The 21,091-nt window shown below is 45.0% G+C and overlaps 1 protein-coding gene across 4 annotated transcripts in view; it reads left to right on the top strand.

Annotated features, from left to right (window-relative positions):
* The window catches only part of Sap130 (Sin3A-associated protein 130), a 111,685-nt gene that overhangs the window by 15,882 nt on the left and 74,712 nt on the right, over positions 1-21,091 (top strand). For 3 of the 4 annotated variants that reach the window (XM_050188281.3, XM_050188283.3, XM_050188282.3), the window contains exons 1-5: positions 6,182-6,276; positions 7,137-7,338; positions 10,568-10,688; positions 12,730-12,930; positions 16,446-16,555. In XM_050188281.3, coding sequence (XP_050044238.1) covers positions 6,269-6,276; positions 7,137-7,338; positions 10,568-10,688; positions 12,730-12,930; positions 16,446-16,555 — 642 coding nt within the window. In that variant the 5' untranslated portion in view covers positions 6,182-6,268. Of the gene's footprint in view, positions 1-6,181; positions 6,277-7,136; positions 7,339-10,567; positions 10,689-12,729; positions 12,931-16,445; positions 16,556-21,091 lie in introns of those variants that run through there. The other variant, XM_055076693.2, reaches the window with a different exon arrangement.

Below are 21,091 nucleotides of genomic sequence, written 5' to 3' on the forward strand. Positions count from 1 at the left end.
CTTCACAAATATTGCCCAACCCAGGTACTTCTAGCGAGATAGACTTAGCGTGGCCGTTCTTATTCGGGAAAAACGAAAGCCCGCGGAGTTTAAAAAATACCACATGGCAGCGCGCTCTGTGCGCCCGAATGCGCCGCGATTACAGCGCTCTCATGAGTGATTTGTAAAAACATCGCCAGCGCCGCGCCTTCCCTTCACTTACGAGAAAGGGCTTCAACCTTTGCTCGGCGCTGACATTACAGGCAGCGGCTGGCGAAGGCGCTCCGAAAAAGCGTTTCGTCAACAGCCGCTCGCGCCTGTCGCCGAAGAACGCGCCGTCATCAGCCGTTTATTCCGATATGACGAGAACAATTCTTTTCCAGCGTTCAAGTCGATGTGGAATATAAAATATACACACAAAACATGCATCATACATCTGGAACCTGTGCGCGAGAGAGCATGGTTTGTTACAACGCCGCTTTTCTTCCAAGCTGTGCCAGCGGCTAGATGCATGTGAGCTCGACTGTCTATTACTGTCGTGCCGCGCAACCGTTTCGAATAATTTGCTTGCAGTGCCTAAAGCATGCCGTACTCAAGCGAGCAGAAGGCGAACATAGTCTTAGCCTTGGGAGCGGCACGGGGGCGACAAGAGGAAAGCTGCCAAGGTATACCGAAATTGGCAATGTGGGGGAAGACCTAGCGCGAACACAATTATGAGGAGTTACTTGACGCTGAAAGAAACAGGTAGCTTCAAGAAGACGCGGCACAGAAAGGGGACCATCAGTGAAGAGGCTGAAGGAGACGTTTTGGCTTTCATGACTGCAAACCCTCATTCCAGCGTGCGTGATGTGAGTGGTGAGGTCGGCATTTAAAAGTCTTCAGTGTCAAGAGTTCTTAGGAAGGCTGAAATGCATTCGTATCATCTCCAACTGCATCAAAAGCTACAAGAAAAAGACTTTCAGTGGCGGCTTGATTTCTCAAATTGGATCCTTGTGAACAGTGACGAAATACCGGATTTTGTTGACAATGTGCTCTGGACAGATGAGGTAACCTTCTCCAGAAATTCTGAACATTCATAATGCGCATTACTGGAGCGATACGAACCCGCATTGGGTGGCGCAGACCAGACACCAGTACCAATGGTCATTCAGTGTGTGGTGCGGTATCTTTGACGGAGGAATAATTGACCCCATATTTCTTTACCACACGCTCACTGCTCAGCGGTACGTGAACGACATCTTGGAAGGCCCAGTCGAAGATTTTTGCTGTGATCTTCCTCTTGCGTTTTTAAAGCGAACTTGGCATCAGCACGACGGTGCACCAGCTCACAGCAGCGGCCTTGCCCGAGCCTGGCTTGACGAAGCCTTTCGCGGTATGGACCAGTGGCATGGCCTGCAAGGTCACCGGACTTGACACCTCTTGACTTCTTCTTGTGGGGACATGTGAAAGACCGAGTGTACCGCAAACCTACAACTACACCAGACGCGCTAAAGGCAGAGATTGCTGAGGCCTGCAGCGAGATACCGTCTTGCGTCATCGAAAAAGCTACATCGGACGTGCTGAAAAGGTGCCAATACTTATAGCAGAGGGCGACTTGTTCGAACACATTCTTTAGACAGACTTCGCAGCGAATAAATCTCTGCAACCGTTATTCATGAAAAGAGCCATCTGTCTGAAACTTTTGTACGACGTAGAAAAGGCACGTAAGTAATATGAAATTACAAATTTTCTGCCGACAAGGAATGGACAGAAAGCTAAAAAACAACCTTCAGTGTCAGTTTACAATTCTTCCTTTTGTGACAACCAGCGTAATTCACACCACGTTATCAAGCGTGTCTGCTTATTGGGGTCTTGCTCCCAAATGCAAACTCGTGAGCTTGTCATTTTTTTTCTCCTTATGCATTCTGCTAGCATGAGAGTGCAATTATCGCCGCAAAAACGGGAGCCACGCTCTATTTCAACTGCCGCCCGAACCCACTGGCGCTTATCTCGGAACCAAGCACAACGCGACGCTCTGTCGTGGGCACCACGAAAGGCGCGAAGCGAGCAATTTTTATAAAGCACGGTTGAGAGCGCTGTAATCGCGGCGCATTCGCGCGTGCAGAGCGCTCTGTCAAGTGGTATTTTTTAAACTCCGCGGGCTTTCGTGTTTCCCGAATAAAAACTGCCACGCTAAGTTTATCTCGTTGGAAGTGCCTGGGTTGGGCAATATTTGTGGAGCTCCACAAATTTCCTATTGACGCCTGAACGTTTCAAGCTATATTTAAAAAGTTAATTTATATAGGTCAATTACTCAAAAAAAAAAAAGACGAGCAAAAGATGGTACTGTAAGTTTAGATAAACGCTAACAACATCCACGCGATTTCTGCTCTGAAGAACGCATACGTTTTTTTTTTCAAAATCTTGGTGCAAGTTAGCTGGGACGCCCTTATATTTAAATATATTGCGTATTTGCGTGGTGTTTACAGTGGAAACTTAAAACAATGTTGAAATGAGAGATACGAATGAGGCAGCCGCCGCTGGTACATCTAATGCGCTTGTTCTCCTATCGTGAGGATTTGCAGAAATAAAGCAAAGTATGAATTAAAATCCGTGCACGTCCACGCCAACAATGATGCAGTAAGCTATTAGCCACAATCAAATTTTAAGTGAGAAGGTCGAGGCAAGTCAGAAAAAATGCTCAAATGATGTGGGTGTCAAAACTCTGGCAGTGACACGTCAGGTGGGGGGGGGGGGGGTCTTAGGCTTCAGAAAAAGTAGCCGGGGGAGGGGGAGGATTCAGCACCCTTCCCCGGTAAACTCCTGAGGGGGCTCGGGCCCCGGAGTGCACCCCCCCCCCCCCCCCGCCTTCCCCCGTAGTCGGCGCCTATGAGACGGGTCATACCTTTATGCGCGGTGTGCACGTGCTCGTCGCTCTTGCGTTGAAGCGGTAGACCGCACGAAGGTCACTTCGCTCGCTGCTGCTGCCGCGTTGCTCACACGAGCGTTTTGACAGCGAGTCTCCGCGCTCGTCGAGTGTTGCGTTCATGTCTGTTCGTGCGCGCTGACACCATATGCATGCTTGTTCATTCAGTTAGCAAGATTCTCACGACCATCTTCATCCTCATAATCAACGTCTTCTCTATTCTTTCTACACCATTTCCCCTTCCCCCAACGCCGAGTAGCAGGTCAGAACATTGATTCAGACCGACCTGTCCGCTTTTCTATCATAATAGATATATATCTCTCTCTAGTAAACGAATGTTACTAAGTTTATACGGTCGATAAAACTACTATCCTTACTTCGTATATAGCTGTGCACTAATTTGCTATCACAGTCGATGCTTCCCCTTGCGGGTGAAGGCGCGACTTTTTCTGGACAAAACGGACAAGTGATGGTACCCGAACGCTCTATTAAAATGCGTCCACCTTGAAATGCCACATCTGTACGAAAGTTGAACACGGCATGGCCCTTTGGTTCAGCCAAGAAAAAGAAAAAAAAATAGGGGGGGGGAAGAAGAACGCAACATCTGGTATATGTAAGGCTGTTATATAAAACCTCTGGAGTGACAGAGAGAGAGGGAGGGAGAGAGAAGGATGCATAAAAAGGCAGGGAGGTTAACCAGAGGTAGTTCCGGTTGGCTGCCCTGCACGGGGGAAGGGGGATAAAAAGAGAAAGAGAGTGGAAGGGGGGTGATAGAAGCGGGAGTGATAGTCCCTGCAGCTGCCTACGAGAGTGAGTGAAGCCGCTGCAGCCATATTGCTAAAGGCAAAAGGAGCGCGTTTCCAGCATAGGCGGCAGCGGAGTATGCGAGGCATTCGGTTGCATTTGTGCTAAAGTGAGCTCACTTTATTTGTGCTTCCAGGATAAGACTTTGAGAAGGAACCTTTTTCAGGATGCAGATCGCTTTACAAATGTGTGTTGTTGGTGTTGAAAAAAAAAATTATTCTGCAACCATTTCTTGCCGAAGGCTTCGAGAAAGTCAAGCGGCGGGACGCTTCGCCAATCGGATTTCGTGGTGATGCGACTACGTAATATTCACCACTGCTGATTACCCGCTGTTTGGCTAGAAAGATTTGTCAGCCGCATTTTGGAAAGATCTAATACAATATCCTCCATTTTCACGGCGATGCCGTGGCGCTGCCACGTTCGAACACGTGGTGACACGTCCGTTGCTTGCCTCAGCTGCCTCCGTTGCCTCTATCTGTGTTTACAATTGATGTACATGACGCCTGTGCGGCTGTGCAAACCTCTGTTCCGGTGGATATCGTAGACGGTGACTGGGTGGATGACACACGAAGCTTTGGGTACAGCTTCAAAGGACATGTAAGCGCTTTCGGAGCGCATTACGCTTTGTCCAAACGGAGCGAGCAGCGTATACGGTGCTTGTAATAAAAGTGGGGCTAAAAATGTATTCCTTCCCGCTAACGAATTTAACCAGTATCAGTGTGTTTAGCTCTTCGTTCTTTATTTAAGAAATAATTTTAAGCAGCGCCTTGTCACGCTTCTGACTCAGTAATGTTCCCCGGGCGGTCAGTATCTGATTGTTTATTTTCTGCCTGATCGCTCGCGGGCGTGCTCAGTTTTGGTAGATTTGTTCTTGATGGGCACAAGGCTTGTAACGTAGATGTTCTGCACGTTGCAATAGCTTATAGCAATTACGTATCATTATTATCACTAGCTTACTGCGTGGACCGTTATGAAACACGTTCAGCTTCGAACATTACTGTGCTGTCGGTGTAGCTGTCGTCACCCATGCTTCGACACACTGATTCATGTGTAAGCCCGTAGTCTTGATACGTTGGCGATGGAGTGGGCGTAAGCTTGCGCGTGAGTTGTGGTGGATGTGTGTATAGACGACGTGCCAAGAAGCGGCGATACTCCGTTTGTCGCCGTATAATGAGCGGTACTCACTCGTGCAGACTTTCCGGGTTTGAAGTCCTTTCCTTGGAGGTTAGCGCTACAACGCTGGCGGATGAGTTAACTTTTTTTATCCTCGAGGGAATCCGTGCATTACGAAGAGCCGGCGACACAGGCAGTCCTTATATAGCAGCGGTCCGTGAGCTTGGACACAAAGATTCAGAGTGCCTGCAGCCATTTTCCCGCTAGAGTGGCGCGTTACATTCTGGAGTCCAAAGTAGACAATCTTAACGTGAACGGAGGATTGGTAAGCGAGAAGAGACAGAAAAACAAAAGATGGTGGCGACGGCAGTTTCAAGTTTCCGCGCCAGCTTCCCGTGACGTCATGGGTTTTGATCGCTATATGTAGAAGCTGGTTGGTTGTTCGTCTGCAAAGAAAAAGTGCACTCTGTCCACAGGCACACAACAACTAAACGTAATAACTTTCGGTAACTTTCTCTGCACGAAAATTACCCGAATACTATGAAATTTACATGGAAATTTATCATGTCTTACAATGGTCATCAGCACAGCCGCTTTCGCGCGAAATTTCAAACGTAATGTTCGGCCTTTATCTGCGCCAGTAATTCACGCTTGTTCGGTCAAATAAATGCCAACAACCTTCTCAAAAAAGCGCTCTATCAGTCTGGTGAATGCAGCTGGGCCCTATTACTAACGACTGAGCAGTTCGAAGTGCCACAAAACAAAAACCGATTCAACGACCCTCTGACGTCGCGCGGAAGAAACCGATAAAATGCTGCTTTCGCAAGTTCATCAAAGTCACGGTGCGATAGCTAAGCCCCATGGCCGGTGCAGAGTGCCTGCATTATTCGGTCTTATTCAGTATCCTCAGCGGCCAGAAACGCCCTCATGTAGAAAAACTTCTCTTGAAAACAGCAGAACTAAGATGAGTGCATATATATTCGTAGGCTGCATAAAGGCTGCAAACGTCACTACCGCCGACTACCGACGACAACGCAAAACAACTAGCATTCGTTTGCAAAAGTGCTGCCATCTGTTAATAACAAAAAATGTTACTGTCACTGACATTGCCAGATTTATCGTGTGTTTCGCTACGTCTGGCAGCAATTTAAACAAAACGTGAAACGTGCACTAAATTTTAATAATATTTTAATAAAACTAATAAGGTTACTTGTTTTCATCGCAAGTGGTTTATTTATGTGTTATAAAACAATTTAATTTTGAGAGAACTACGCACTGCACGATAATGCAGTGGCTGCTGTTGTCTTTAGTTTCTATTTGCGTTGTTTTTCTTGTTACCGAGGCTCACGCTTATCCCGCCACATTTTCGCCTCAGCCGGACATGCGCACAAGTACTGTAAATTCGACAGCTTATGTTGCTTCGTGGGGGCAGGAGTTTAAAATACCTACAGCTGGTGTATCTGCCGAATGCAAAAGTAAGTTGAAAATATTCACCAGAAGCTTGCGATTTTGGGGACCGATCGTCGGGCACACTTTCTCAAGTATTTTGAGCGATCCAAGCCGCTGGCACAACTTATTTTGAATTGGCGCTTAGCTGTCGTCGAGCTACCTTGCTCAGCCAGATATGTATTTTTCTTGACCTACTATAAACAAAACGTTTTCCTGGCTGATTTCCCCCGAGCGATAGTAGAATTACGTTACCCCAACAGGCAGCCGTCACGCGCCGTGCCTCCGCGACGTCTAGGAACAACGCGACGTTTTCCAGTTGCTTACCAGGATGATTTCAGCTTCCAGCGAGCCCGAGCTACTTGGGAGCTTCCGAAGGAGCGGTCGTTCGCTGGTTGCGCAGGGAACTGCGTGAGACGGGGGCTCTCGCAACGGCATTTTCGAAGAAACGCGGCGAGTGAAATCGGCGCCCGGTTGCCGCCCCGGAGCCAGGCTTTTGCCGCTGGCGATCGCGTAGACACAACGCTAGCAAGAATCGCTGCCGCCGCTCCTCTCGCCATGATTGTGCTCGCATCGTCCGAAGCGACGAGTGTCGTTTGCGTCGGCCCAGCGCATTCCTAAATCCTCGTGCCTGCGCGGCTGTTTTGTCTCCCAGCTGCGATCGTCGCGCGGCCATTCAAAAAGCCGAGCGAGCGGTCGTCGGTCGGGGGACCCCCCCTCCTGTGAAGCCACTACGTAGGGAGAGCTCTTGGCGCGGCTGTCGACCTTGTGCACGGCTTCATCTAGCTCGCGTCTCTTTTGCCTCGCACCCCGATTTCGGCCTCTGTTTGCCCGTCGTGGTCTTACGCGAGCCCTTCGGTCGCGATGACCCGTCCCCTTTGCTCTTCAGGATGTCAGGGGTGCAGAAGGCCCCCGGCAGCGTCGAGCTGAAGCCGCCTGACAAAGGGGAGCAGCCGATGGACCTGGCTCCCAGGACGGCGCATCAGCACGTCGCAGCCGCCGCCTCTGCTGCCAAACCGACGCAATTGCAGGTCACCACTATCGGGCCCGCGCTCCGACCGCACCTGGACACGACCAAGTCGGCGTTCACGGTAAGAAACGTCGCGGGCATCGGCGCGCCCCGCTATGTTCACGGCACCGAAACTTCTGTGTGCCTTGTTTCTCGATTTGCTGGTGTGCGCGACTTCGTCATAGCTGCTGTGTTCACAACGCGACGAAGACCATCTGCGGTGCAGAAAGAAAGCACATTTCACGGTTTTTTACTCGCATGCGAGCTCGGTGACCAGGCGGACTGGTGCCTAGACAATTGCTGATCACTTTCGTAGCTCTTCCGCGGGCCGTTGAGAAAACGTGAATTGTTTTTATACGTTGGTAGTCCCGTCAGCATCTTTCGCTGTATTGAAGCCCATGTACTGATGAGCCAGATTGTGTCTTTATACCTGAAGCGTGTGTCAGCTGTCCGTGTTTAATACTCAGCAGCCTATCCACATGTGCTAGTCATTTAGTGTCAACATTGCGAGATCACTCAGCCGTGTGCTGTTAACTGCACTTTTCATAATGTCAGCATGGCACATAACTTACTAATAAGATTCTGGTTCCTGGTGGAAACTTGTAGGTTCAACAATAATGAACAAATAGCTCTGAAAATGGGCAGCATATTTTACTTTACCATCTGCTTGCTCATATCCACTGCTTATTGGTTGCTGAAATTCCTGTGGAAACTTGTGTTCTGGTGTTTTGTGAGAGTAAAAGACAATTTGAGTTATACTTGAAAGATAATTCAGTCATTCAATGTAACGTGTATCCTGTGTCTGGACAGAAAAACTAAACCAAGTGTTTCTGGTTGATAATTAAAACAGATAAAGTGTCCGTTTTCTCTTCACATTTTTTTAAATTTAAACTGCATGCATGATAAGCAGTAACATGTTTTAAAAAAATTGATGTCAAGTGCTTTACAATTTATGTAGTGTGTGCATTCATTATTTAAGTCGATCACATGATATTTGAATGCTCTGGTTGTGCTTGCTTATGAAACTGTACTAGAAATATAAGCTTGGTGTATAGGGTAATAATAACCATTGAAAACATGTTACTTTGACCGATATGTATAAATATTTAGACATGTTAGAAAGTTGGAGATATTGAAATTACCATTATTTATGTTTATAGCACTTAAAGGCCAACTGCAACGAAATGTTACTTTGGCTGAATTTGTTATAAGTGAGTAGTATATACCACTGATGCAATCTTGGCAAAGCCGCAGGGCTAGTAATTGTATGGTTTTCTTTAGCATCCTTTCAAACACCACGTGAGCAGACGACGTGCACACCTGGTGGTTGTCATTATGTCAAGTCCCAGTCGGCTGCCTCCGAGATTTTTCAGCGCATTGTGGGCGCTGCCTTATTTCTGGGGCCATTCTGAAGAGCTGCTCATTCTAGGTTACGCTTCACTTTCGGTGAGCAGTAATGGCGGCAATGTTTTCAGTTCTGGCAGATTCCTTCAATGCCTGTTTCCTTCTGGTCATGAAACTTGTATGGGAAAGTTTGGTTTGCCGGCCAAAGTTTCCACGACCTGGTGGAGTTTCGTTTGGAGGGCACTTAACCGGCGGCCGGGGCAGGCCAACTTGCACGCATATTCCAGTGAGCTGTGCAACATTTTCTGCTGCAGTGCTGCAGGAGAACACAAAAAGAAGCAGTTCATCCATGTGAATGCAACTAGCCGTACAATCCTTTAAATTATTAACTGCTGGAACCACAATCAATATGCATGTTATGTTTGTTTTATTAATTTAATTATTTAACATTTGCTGTCTGTGCTAACTGCCTCTGTTAAGCCACAATGTACTTATGTTTGCTCACTGTTAATAGTAATTGGACTGAAATCTTCTCATTTAGTGTGCTCTTAGCAGTTTCATTTAGAATATTTTGAGGTTAGGGGTATTGTAATCAATATACCGCTTCTTTAGTGTTTTCCTCCAGCACAGCAGTAGGTAATGTTGCACAGCTCGCTGGAATATGCATGCAAGTTGGCCTCTTAGGCTAATGGTCAACTGCCATCCAAACAATACTGTGCCACATGGTAAGTTTGGGTGGCATACCAACCTTTCCTTAGAAGTGTCATGGCCAAAAAGAAAAAAAGGTATTGAAGGACTCTGGTTCCAGTATCAAAAACAGCTATTTTTGCTTGCTTTTCGTAAATGCTTCTACTCATATCTTGAACGTAAAATTTTGCACTAAGGTTCTTTTATATCTACACTATCTTAAACTGAGTGTCTTATGCGGTCCAAAATTCCATTGCATTTGGCCTATTTCAACAATAATTTGGCTGATTACTTGAATTGTGTCTGTGTCTTACCAGTACTCACGTACGGGACAGAAACCTGGAGGCTTACGAAAAGGGTTTACTTAAATTGACGATGCAACGAGCTATGGAAAGAAGAATGATGAGTGTAACGTCAAGGGATAAGAAAAGAGCAGATTGGGTGAGGGAACAAACACGAGTTAATGACATCTTAGTTGAAATCAAGAAAAAGAATTGGGCATGGGCAGGACATGTAATGAGGAGGGAAAATAACCGATGGTCATTAAGGGTTACGGACTGGATTCCAAATGAAGGGAAGCGTAGTAGGGGGCGGCAGGAAGTTAGGTGGGCGGATGAGATTAAGAAGTTTGCAGGGACAACATGGCCACAATTCGTACATGACTGGGGAAGTTAGAGAAGTATGGGAGAGGCCTTTGCCCTGCAGTGGGCGTAACCAGGCTGATGATGTTGATGATGACTTGAATTGTGCTAATGAACTTCTTAGTTATTTACTTTAGGGCATGTATTGCAATTGCAAAATTCAAGCCGAGCAGTAGTGCAGTAGTGCCAATTTTGAGATATCTGTCACCAAATTTCGTTTAGAAATTTATTGATGTTTCATTTAATATTGCCCCCAAAAGGGACACCATCGGGAAGCCATTAACTGGAATGCGAATGCATTTCATGGCACACTTCAAGGATGAATATTTCTAAAGCGATGCTGGTCATAAAATTTCTGCTCAGCAGACATGACTTCGCTACTGCTAACTTAAATTTACAATTACATGTGTGCTAAGTCAAATAATGAGAAGGCTTACTAACACATTTCAGCTAATTAGACGATGTACTGCTTAAATTCTTCTAGCCGCTGTTGTCTGGCTAGCCACATGACATAGCTGCAAAAATGGCAGGGTCTAGATGCAACAGCCTATTTTTTACCTAAAGTTTTTCGCATGAGCAAAAGATACCCTGCATGATCTGCAATATGTTTTGATGTGCTTGCTTGTTTCTGTTTACCAGACACTGGGCCAGAGGCTTCCTGCATCTTCAAGGCCAGTCTTGCAGCCGGCCATTTCTGTGTCCTCAACGGGGGGAAATGTAGTCGCTGCCTCCGTTACACCATCATATACAGTCAAGTCTGGTAGGTTCAGGTCTTATTTTCACTAGTGCAGCTTACGTGCAGATCCTTCAGAGCCTTTCTGCTTGCCAAAACAATTCCATAGCGCCCCTGTGTTTGTTAAAAGAGCAAAAGTCATATTTTGCAATGACTCTTTTCATTTTTTTCATTCTTTTTGCTCTGTCATTGGCTTCAAATAAAGCTGGGATCAGTCACTCAGTGGGACAGATGATGAGGAACGAATAGATTTGGATGAGAAAAGAAATCCTCACAATATAAAGCCCCAGATCTTGAATTTCCTTGGAATCCTATGCAATGTTATTATTGTGTTCGATGAAAAAGAGGGTTGGTCACATTTGTGATGTGTCTATGTAGTTGACAGAGTTGTTTTCAAAGTCTGAAAAATCTGTCATGCCATCTGAATGCAGTTCAGTTTTGCAATAGCAGCTGATTTGTTGCCTCTGGTATGGATTCTAAAGTGACCGAGGAAAGTATTATAATTTTTAACATTAGATGCCCCTGAGACAAAAGGAAGTTTTGACATTTGTGGTTCCTATTGGGGGGTCTCAAGTGCTCTCGGTGGAAAAGGAAACTACAACACCATAGTCTGAACACAAAAAAGACATCTGTTGCTTCTTCTATACAAAAATGTTAGTTAGTCAAAATACATAACGAAGAGCAGTTCCTCTATGCAACACGCTAAGGAATCGTGGAAGTTCAACTCGCCACACAAGGTTATCAAGTGAATGTCCATGCCTGGCGCTGATTCCTAAAGTTATTCGTGGATGATGATCCCATCAGCACAAGTGCCTCTGGGCGATCACGTTTGCCCATGCCAATGCCAGTTTCTAAAGGTGAATGGGAAGAGTGAGGTGCGTGTATTAATGACTTTCTTTTAAGGACACCACCTTTCATTTTCATGGTGGTTTCCTATTGATATTTAATGTGGGGTTAGTTTAGTAAGTGAATGATCCAAGGCACAGAAACGTATTCTAAATCATACAGCGCCCTATTTGCACGAAAGTAATGTGACCCTGAATGTAATGCAAAGGTGGAAATAAAGAAAATTGTATTACAATTAAAGCGTGGCCTCGCATTATGTGATGCGAATGCAGCCGTGAGGTTAGAACGAAATGTTTTAGCGCAGTCCAATGTTTTATCGACATCAGCAATGTGTACCTGCATGGAATAACCTGTGCATGTGCGAGAAAACCTGTGACTGTGTAGTGCAACAATAGGCCAGGCCATTGTACTGATTTTTCTGCTTGCACTTCCTCTCATGCAAGCGGTGCTTCAGAAGTCTCCTCAGAAAATGAAATTTGCTTTCCTTCAAAGCTCAGTTGCCTCGTGGTTGGGCTCATGTTATATCCAACGCCAATTTGGGGGAAAATATAGATAATTATCATGTGACGTCACGGACACCGCTCTCGCCGTGCTAGTACCCAAACATGGTGGCCATGATGACGTCAGTGCACCATGTTATCACGGTCACATTGTGTTGCTTTCTTTGGTGACTGTTTTTCACTGGTTTATCAATGTTATTGCTTTGTAGTTTGATGCAAGATGCACCTGTTGTGCTGTCATGCTGTCATGTTTCTTGCTTATGCGGCTTCTCAACAAGCCAGTACCCAAAGATGGTGGCCACGGTAATGTCTGTGCAAACTATCTGTTGCGTTTATTTGGAGCTTGGTTTAAACTATAATGCAGCATTCTCTTAAGATGGCAAATATGAAAGAAAGAAAATAATTTTGTTCTTGTAGGTGTAGTAATAGCTGTGCGAGATTGCTGCACAATTGTGGCTGACTGAGGCTCTTTAGCATTGTTTCAGCACTGTCTATGGCCTTTCTGTTTAAGCAAAATTTTTCCCTGTGCAAACAATTCCTGTTCAACACGTGGATTGAGCAGACATGTCACCTTTGTTCTGGTGTTTTTGCTAGATACCATACAAGCATTTCATTCTAGTTCTGGGTAACCAGAAATTTGTTTGAATGGCTTTGAAGTGAGATATCTGTTAGCTCTCATGACCCTGAAGTATCGTTGCCTCTTATTTTCTTTGTGTGTTCAGTGGGTGGATCATCAGTGCCCCAACTCTCAACACTGCGGCACATGGTGACGCCATCAGCGACAGGGGTGTCGTCTCCGAATGCTGGCACCATTGTTACTTCAATAGCATCTCCAATGGCATCCATCATCCGAGGCAACACCATCACCACCACCCAAATCGGCCACACTGTCCCACATCAGTTCTCTTCACATGTACCCCGAGGTAAACTCTGTTTTGCTGTTGCACTTTCATCAGCAGTACTGAGCTCGGCACAGTATTATTTTTGCTAGGGCAGTGATATACACGGTGCCTTCTTTTCTAAATCTAACAGGTAGTCCACTTTTGGTCAACACTGTAATGCTATAAAGTGATGTGAAACCAGCTGTTAGGCTGGCAAGACATGTTTGTGCTATATGGATGTGTGCAAAGCATATACAGCTAAACCTCAATATAACGAAGTAGATGAAGTGGGTGATTTGCTTCCTTATATCAAAATCTCGTTTATTGAACTTCAATCTTTTATGCTATTAAGTACAGTCGCCGATAGATATTTTTGACACGGAAGGGGCAGCAGTAGTTTCCGAATTATGGGGCAATCAGAAAAAGCAAATTTGAATGAAAAAATAATAATTTTGTTGAAATTGAGATTCAGTGACGAAAGATGTGATTTCATACACTGTCGACAATATCTTCACATCGGCAGTACCAAGCGCAGCCAGCCACTCTTTCGCGTTCACTCTGCCCCCACAGCTTATAGTGTTGCCTGCAGTGAGATGACATCACGAACAGCACCGGCAGTGGGGAGCAAATGCTTCGTCTCTCTCGGAAACTCGAGATTACACAACCTCTAGCACTAAACGTACAAGACAGAACAGGATACCACGCCATCTTAGCTCGCCCATTCTTTGCACATGCAGCAAATTACCTCTAAAACAGGGCGCGCAGGCTGCGTACGTGCACGCTGACAGCCATGCACACAACAACCTGCCACCACATGTAATTCGATGATCTTCATCTGTGGAAGTTTCCATTTATTGTCTCAGTAGCCTTTGCACTGGCAGTTATATTTCATTTAGATGTATTGAAATCATGTATAAACACCCTTCGTTAGAGTGATATTTGAAACAGGTATTCTATGGGCAAGAAGTTAAGAAAAGTTAAATACTTCTTAATACTGAGAAGTTCGTTGCATTGAAGTTCGTTATATTGTACTGGCAGACAACTTGCATATCTAAAGACCTGAACAATATAAAATTCAAAAGTTTTACTGTTTAGGGTGTCCTATGAGTTTTGAGTCAATTTTATACATATGTACGAAAGTGGGCTTTCAATTAATAAAAACTAAATTCTTCTGAATAATTCCAGGTTATAGTAACTTCAGTGAAAATCTGCAGGCTGGATGAGTGCTAATTCCCTGAATTCGGCTGTACTTCTTGCTGAAGTACAGGCTCTGTACAGTGGTTTGCTGTGGAATGCTGTGTTGTGTTTTGTAGCACTGAGAAAACTGTACGATAGATGTCTATTCGCCTTTGCAAAGGAATGAGTCTGAACCATTGCATTACATGAAAGTAAAAGGCTTGCTGTGTTGGGTCCTCGCAAAGCTTGTATCTACACAGTGTGAAGAATATTGAAGAAAAAAAAATACATGTGCATACATGGCTGTGAAAAGATCTGCTAGCATTACAAAAAACTTGCTGGTGCTTTGCTGGTGTCAAGCATAGTAGGTTTTCCTGCCAGTGTTCTTGTTACAGTCGAACCCACTTATAGCGATACCGGTTTTAACAATATATCGGTTATAACAATCGGAAGCTGCTGCACCGTCAACTTTTGTATGATTTCCATGGGGAACTAACCCGCTTACTACAATGCCCCGATGCCGTATTATCGCTTATAACGATGAAGTTTGGCTGCTGGGTGTCCGAGCCGAAAGCTAGTGAAATACGAAATCCTTGAAAAGAAAAGAATAAAAGAAAATGAGAAATTCGAGCCGCTGCACGATGGGCCACTGTTCCAACAGCCACCGCACGTTCAATTTCTAGCCATCTCCGCGCTCCTCTCTCCTGTCGCCCTTCCACCCCTCCGAACACGAATGGGCTGCACGCACAGTTCGGCTACGCCCACAGCTCTACGCTGCCCCACCCTTTGAAACACGAATGGACCGCGCCAACAGCACTGCTCGCTGGCTCCTCGCTGGCTCCTCATTCAGTGCAGTTCTGCAAACAGCTTAATTGCTCGCATTAGTCTTCATTGTTTACGTCAAAATCGTTCCTGGCCATGCGGTTTCTCGCCACCGAAACGGAAGATGGCTGATCTGCCCGCTGATCATCGGCAATGCATGGCGTTGCCGGTGAAAAGAAAGCGCACGGCTGTAGATTTGGAAACTAAGTGCTTCTACCTGATGAGGCGATCGTCGTGACCGTGCTTGCATCAGATAGCGACGGCAACGACGGCAGCGATGACACAGTAGGGCAGGCTTCCTCAGCGTTGTCCTTACAGGAGGCCCGGCAGATGATTTAGTCGCTCTGGGGCTTCGTTTTTGCAAGGAACCTTCCACTGCACTACATGCAGCACCAGGATACCTTGGAGAAGGATGTCGGCAAGCTTCCCGTAGAGCATGCAAGGCTGAGGGACGTAGGGTTTTCTAGTGCAAGCCAGTGAGAAGTACATGTCGAGATCCTTGTGGCGATCCCACCTTAGCATTTCTTCTGGATTTCTCAAGCTGACAGGCTGCCGTGGCAGCGTTCTCGCAAATTTTAATAGGCGGTACTCACATATCGCTTGCCACCCGTAACACCTCTTTGCAGTTGTTATAGCAGTGCCATTCTTTAACGCCGACAGCTGCAGCTTGTTACGCATGATTGGAGCGCCCAGGAAGCAGTTAAACGAGTGAACACAATCGGCAGCCAGATGGAGGAAGGTGGTGGAGAAGTGTGCTGGGCCTCCCCGCCATTATAGTTTTGTCACAACAGCTCTGCCATCCCCCTATTTTGATTTTTTCATTCAGACCGGTTATAACAATTATTGGTTATAACAATGGAATTTTAGTGGTACCTGAATATTGTTATAAGTGGGTTCGACTCTATATGCAAGATTTTGGTGGTGGCCTCTCACGATTCAATGTGTCCTTGAAATACATTTTGCTCATTCTAAAAGACCATCGCAGCAGCACAGCATTTCGTGCCGTTCTATGGGAAAGGAGAGCAACCATATGTTTGTGTGATCCAAGTGACTTGTGATCACCTATCTCTACTGGGAGGGGTGGGCATGACCTTGTGAGGTCAATTAATAAGGGTTTCAGCGGTGATATTTGAAATCGATCTGGAAACTGAATGAGATATTAATTCAGATCTTGCCGAAAAGAACAGTATTGCAGTTTTTGAACAACAGAGATGCAGTGCACACCACATTGTTGTGAGACTATTACCTAACTTACATGCTGAGAGCTGAAATTTTAAATGCTAGCAGCCTTTTGACTTGTGTCTGTTGTACTGTGATGGGCTCTTCTTTGTGTAGTGCTTGCATTAGTGTGATACCTCTGCATTATAATCTATCAGACTATGCACTTCGGAGAGATGTCTTCACAGGGCATGCACCAACCCATTGCATGCACGGGGGGGGCTACGGAATGCATCTGTGCTCAGCCACCTGCACGTAGCCTGCTGATGGCATCCTTAGTCACTTCACTTTTTTCTCAATATTGCACTCATAAAGAGGGATCATGTTCCCTTCGTTCACAGGTCCAGCAGCTGTCGCAAGCATCAACACTGCTCCGAAATCGGCGCTCGCAACACCAATGTTGCGGTCTTCAATGAGCCAAGCAACCGCAACACCTCATATACCAGTTGGTGTAAGAATGGACTTCTCTTTATTCATTCTGTTTTTGTGTGTTATACCACCGCTGCTATATCAAATGTTTTCAGCAGAAGTGTTAAATAGACTGTTATCTCCAATTCTCAGCACTGTCATGCCTAGCAGATATGCAAGTCATGCAGTGCGTTTGCCTGAGGAAGCCTAAATCAAATAGCTGTTCAGTTGTGCATGACAAAAGAGTTGAGTTCGATATTGTGCACATTAATACAAAAAGCTGTAGGAAGTGTTGAGTGTTTGATTAAAAAAATCTTACTTCAGCAGCGCAAACTGGGGCTCTGCAATGAGTGTCAGTGATGCAGCGTGCATAGGTGCTAGTGTGCTGTGCTGGCAGAACACATCGATGCTTTCCCTGCAGCACTTCTAAATGACTATTTCTCATGATTACTGGTGTAGTGTGTGTAAGTGTGCAGGAAAAAAAAAACATTATTAAGCTGAAATCGTGATGCACACCTAGCTTTCTTAAAAAACTTAGAAATGTAAAGAAAGGGGTAGGATAGGGCAGCTAAATATACACGCTTGAGAAACCTAGTTTGGGAACGCCTGGGCTAACCTGATCGTAATAAGCAAAAGACTGGGCGTCTTCTTAGTGTGCAGCCTGTAATGAAAATGTAGAGGCCATTGACTGCAATAGGTGGCTAGCCTTTAACTTTTTTTGCAATAGGGTGTACGAGCACTGGCATATGCTGGAGTTCCAGACAGAGTGACTTAGTTTTCAGATTTTTCTTTTTTTTTTTCAATGCTAAAGGAAAATCTCACTGAGTCCATCAAGCTTGGCTGGCCAATCAGCATGTGGAGTTTTTTGAATTCTACGATATGGTCTTAGGTATGCCATGGCAAGAATGTGCAGACATTTAGACTAATGTTACAACGTGCAACCAAATACTGCTTCCAGCTGTTGTGCTAAATATAACTTGCCATGACCGATCCGTGTGCAGAAAGCTAGTTTCATGCCTGCACCACGTTGCTTGGGCATAGATGCTTTTAATTTTTTGGCAATGTGGGGACCGGCATGGTAGGACCAGAGTCATTGCACACTTCGCCTGCTCATCAAGGCATGTCATCCTGACACCTGTTACATGCCAGTACAGATAATGTGTTTTCACATTTAAAAATAAAGAGAAAAAGAAAATACAGCATGTTTGTTTGACCTTGCAAGATCGCTACCCGAATTCTAATGAAGTTTCTTTCGAGCAGTTGCATTAAGAATTTCTTTTGCCCGCATATGACTCATAATATGGACACAATCTTGAGCAAATTTAAAATTGGTGTCATGTGACACTCAGTAAAATGTGTATAACACTCTCGTAACTTTGTAATTAACCTCCGTGTCCCCATTTAAGAGCATCAGACATAACGCACCTCCCCACATTTCCACCAAATGTGTAAGTCTGTGGCAGTCTCAGTTCCCAGAGGGCTGTGGGCAAGCAAGCTATATGCTTAATATAACACCTGAAAATAAGGAGAATGACGGAGATAAGTACTGAATGAAAGTGTTCATAGTTGGCCGTTAGCGGTTGTGTTATTCTGCGTAACAGAATGAACGCAGTTCAACGCTTCAGTGAGTAGCCATAGCTTGCCTTGCATAAGACCCACAGCGAAAATCCTAAAAAAAAAAGTGCAGGTATTACACAAATAAATACAGTACTTATCACGGCACAGCAGGCTGAATTCTGTAGCGTTCATAAAACACACTTGTAATGCTCTGTTGTGCTTGCATATATTTACTGCAAATGTCATATTCAACCTACCGTAAAAACCGGAATATAAGTCAGACTTTTTTTCGAGGAACTGTGACAATCAGTTTATACCATTTTTTTTCTTTCATTTTTTTTATAAAGTTTGGGAGGTCGACCTGTATTCAGGTCAAACCTATATTCCGATTTTTATGGAGGTGGGGAGGGGGTCGACCTATATTCCTGTCTGACCTCTATATTCCGATTTTTATGGCACACATTTTGAACTTTTCCTACATATTGCCATAACCTGCCATTTATTTCAACCAAATGCATATAAGGTGCCTCATTTAGTTCACTGAGGACACTGGGAAAAACCTACTGTGCACTTCATAGAATCCATGAAAATAGGAAGAAAAGGAGTATTCATGCATGAATGTACAGTTAAGGGGCCTCTATATATTGAAGTCAGTAAAATTGGTACTCTACTTTGTTACAGCAAAATTTCATTGTATTGAAATTCGACCTTTTACCCAAATAAGTATATTCTCCGGCAGATTGAAGTGGGGCACAAAATTTTCTGAATTATTGTGCAATGGAAAAAACAAATTCAAATGAAAAAAAAACTTTCATTTCATTGAATTTGGGAGTCGGTGACCAAAGATGCAGTTTCATACCATGTCAATGATATCTTCACATCGGCGGTGCGAAGCAAAGCCCGCAATGCTTTCACATCCACTCCACCGCCACAGCTGATAGTGTCGCCTGCAGAGGGACGGTGCTATCATGAATAGCGGTGGCAGAGGGGAGTGAACGCTTCGTCTGCCTCTCGCTTCAATGTGTCTATGGTACTCGAGATTATGTGGCCTCCAGCACTAAATGCGAGCACAGTGCACATGAAGCCACGGCCATCTCGGCTCGTCCAGCCTTTGCACCTGCCACAGATTGCTTCCAAGAGAAGGACGCACAGGCCCTGTATGCACTCAGTCGTGCTGACAGCACAGGCTAGACGAGGAGATGCACACTTGCGCACTTGGATCACGTTGCCCCCCCTCCCCGCTTGTGCAGAATGGTAGCGCTCACCAAGTCACCCTCCGGTTTTACTCACCCTCGTATGGTTTCCCTCGCACCCACAGCATACAGAGCACAGTGCATGATAGGATTTTGTTGCACTTGTACTTTAGAGGGAGCATGACAGCCTTGCTGCTAGGCTTCGGTGGCCACTCTCTGTTGCACAGTGCGTGATTCAAGAGGTGTGTGCACAAGCAGCTGCATATAATTCAACCATTTGACCATCTGCGTTCATGGCAGTTTTCGTTTATTGCCACGGCATTCCTTCATGGCGCCATTGAAATTTCGTTAAATAGTGTATCTACTACACCACTACAGTTTGTGGGTTGTGGGATGCGAAGGTTGTGGGTTCGGTTCCCACCTGCAGCACGTTGTTTTTTCATCCACTTTAATTTCCATGAATTTATCATTTCTTTATTTCATTTATTAAGCACAAGTAATTTTCCCTATGTTGTCCTTGGTGTCAGTGTTCGTTGGCTTCTTATGATATGACTAATAAAAATCGGACCCCTCGGTTAACCCCCTTTCTTCTCGTTGACTACTACAGTTTGTGATACTGAGGTTCAATATAGATGGTGTTCTATGGACAAGAAGTTCTAAAAAGTTATATACTTCATTTGAATTTTGTCATATTGAAGCTCGTTGTATTGAGGTTTAACTGTATTTGAAAACCATTGAAAGAAGTATTTGTGTTTACGAATAGCAACCATAAAACATGTTAAAAGAACCCCAGGCAGTCTAAATTGATTCAGAGCACCTCACTATGGTGTCTGTCATGTCCAGTTTGTTACTTTGCAATGGTAAACCCCATAATTTGCATTGCAATTACAGCTCTACAGCACCTTGCACTGTATTTGAAAGGATGCTCCAAGTATGTGATAGAATATCTATGAATTTCGTCTGGCTTGTGCATCATATCGGCTGCTTCATACAAAGTGCCAGGCAATTGAGCTGTGCTGGAAAAATAAATCTCACTTACTGTGGTAGACCAGTGGCTAGGGCATTGCATTGCTAAGCTCAAGGTTGCAGGTTCGATGCTGTACGCAGCAGCCTTACTTCGGGGGGGGAGGGGGGGGGGGTGAAATCCAAAAATGCTCAAGTACTTAGATTTAAGAGAATATTAAAGAAGCCCAGATGGTAAATGTTATTCCAGAGTCCCCCACTATAGCATGCCTCATAATCAAATCGCAGTTTTGACATGTAAAACCTCAGAATTTAATTTTTTGGATAAACAAGCTTAACATAGAGTGTCAGGCTAGTTGGTGCCTGCATTCAGAATGCATTTGAGAAGTGAATGCATTGGATTCAGGGATGAGGAATAGAAAGACACACCACTCGTCCCACCTTTCTTTTCTTGACCCTTGTTTCTTCATCCCAACCCTAGGATGCTTGCAGGAAAGCCAAACTCTGTGTTCTAGGAAGAATAAAAAATGCACATCCACGAAATGTGCAATAAGTGTAAGGATGTGGGAGCATTGTGAAGGGTGCAAGGTTGCTAAGTGGCCAATAAGAAGATATAAGAAATGTGCATCCCCCCCTCCTCAATACAGCACACTGCAGTTTTCGTAATAAATTTAGCATAAGGTAATTAGTTACATGTTAGCATGGTGCGCGCCCATGGACTTCGGCACAAGCGCAGGCATCCTGCATGAACATGCATTATTGTACGCGAGAACAGAAAGCTAGGGGATTTGGCAACTTTGGATTGTAATAAACAGGTCTACAGAAATGGGATGAGGATCTCTCTCAGCATTGCGTTTGTGTCCATT

Source organism: Dermacentor andersoni, chromosome 2, assembly GCF_023375885.2.
Source record: "Dermacentor andersoni chromosome 2, qqDerAnde1_hic_scaffold, whole genome shotgun sequence".
NCBI lineage: Eukaryota > Metazoa > Arthropoda > Arachnida > Ixodida > Ixodidae > Dermacentor > Dermacentor andersoni.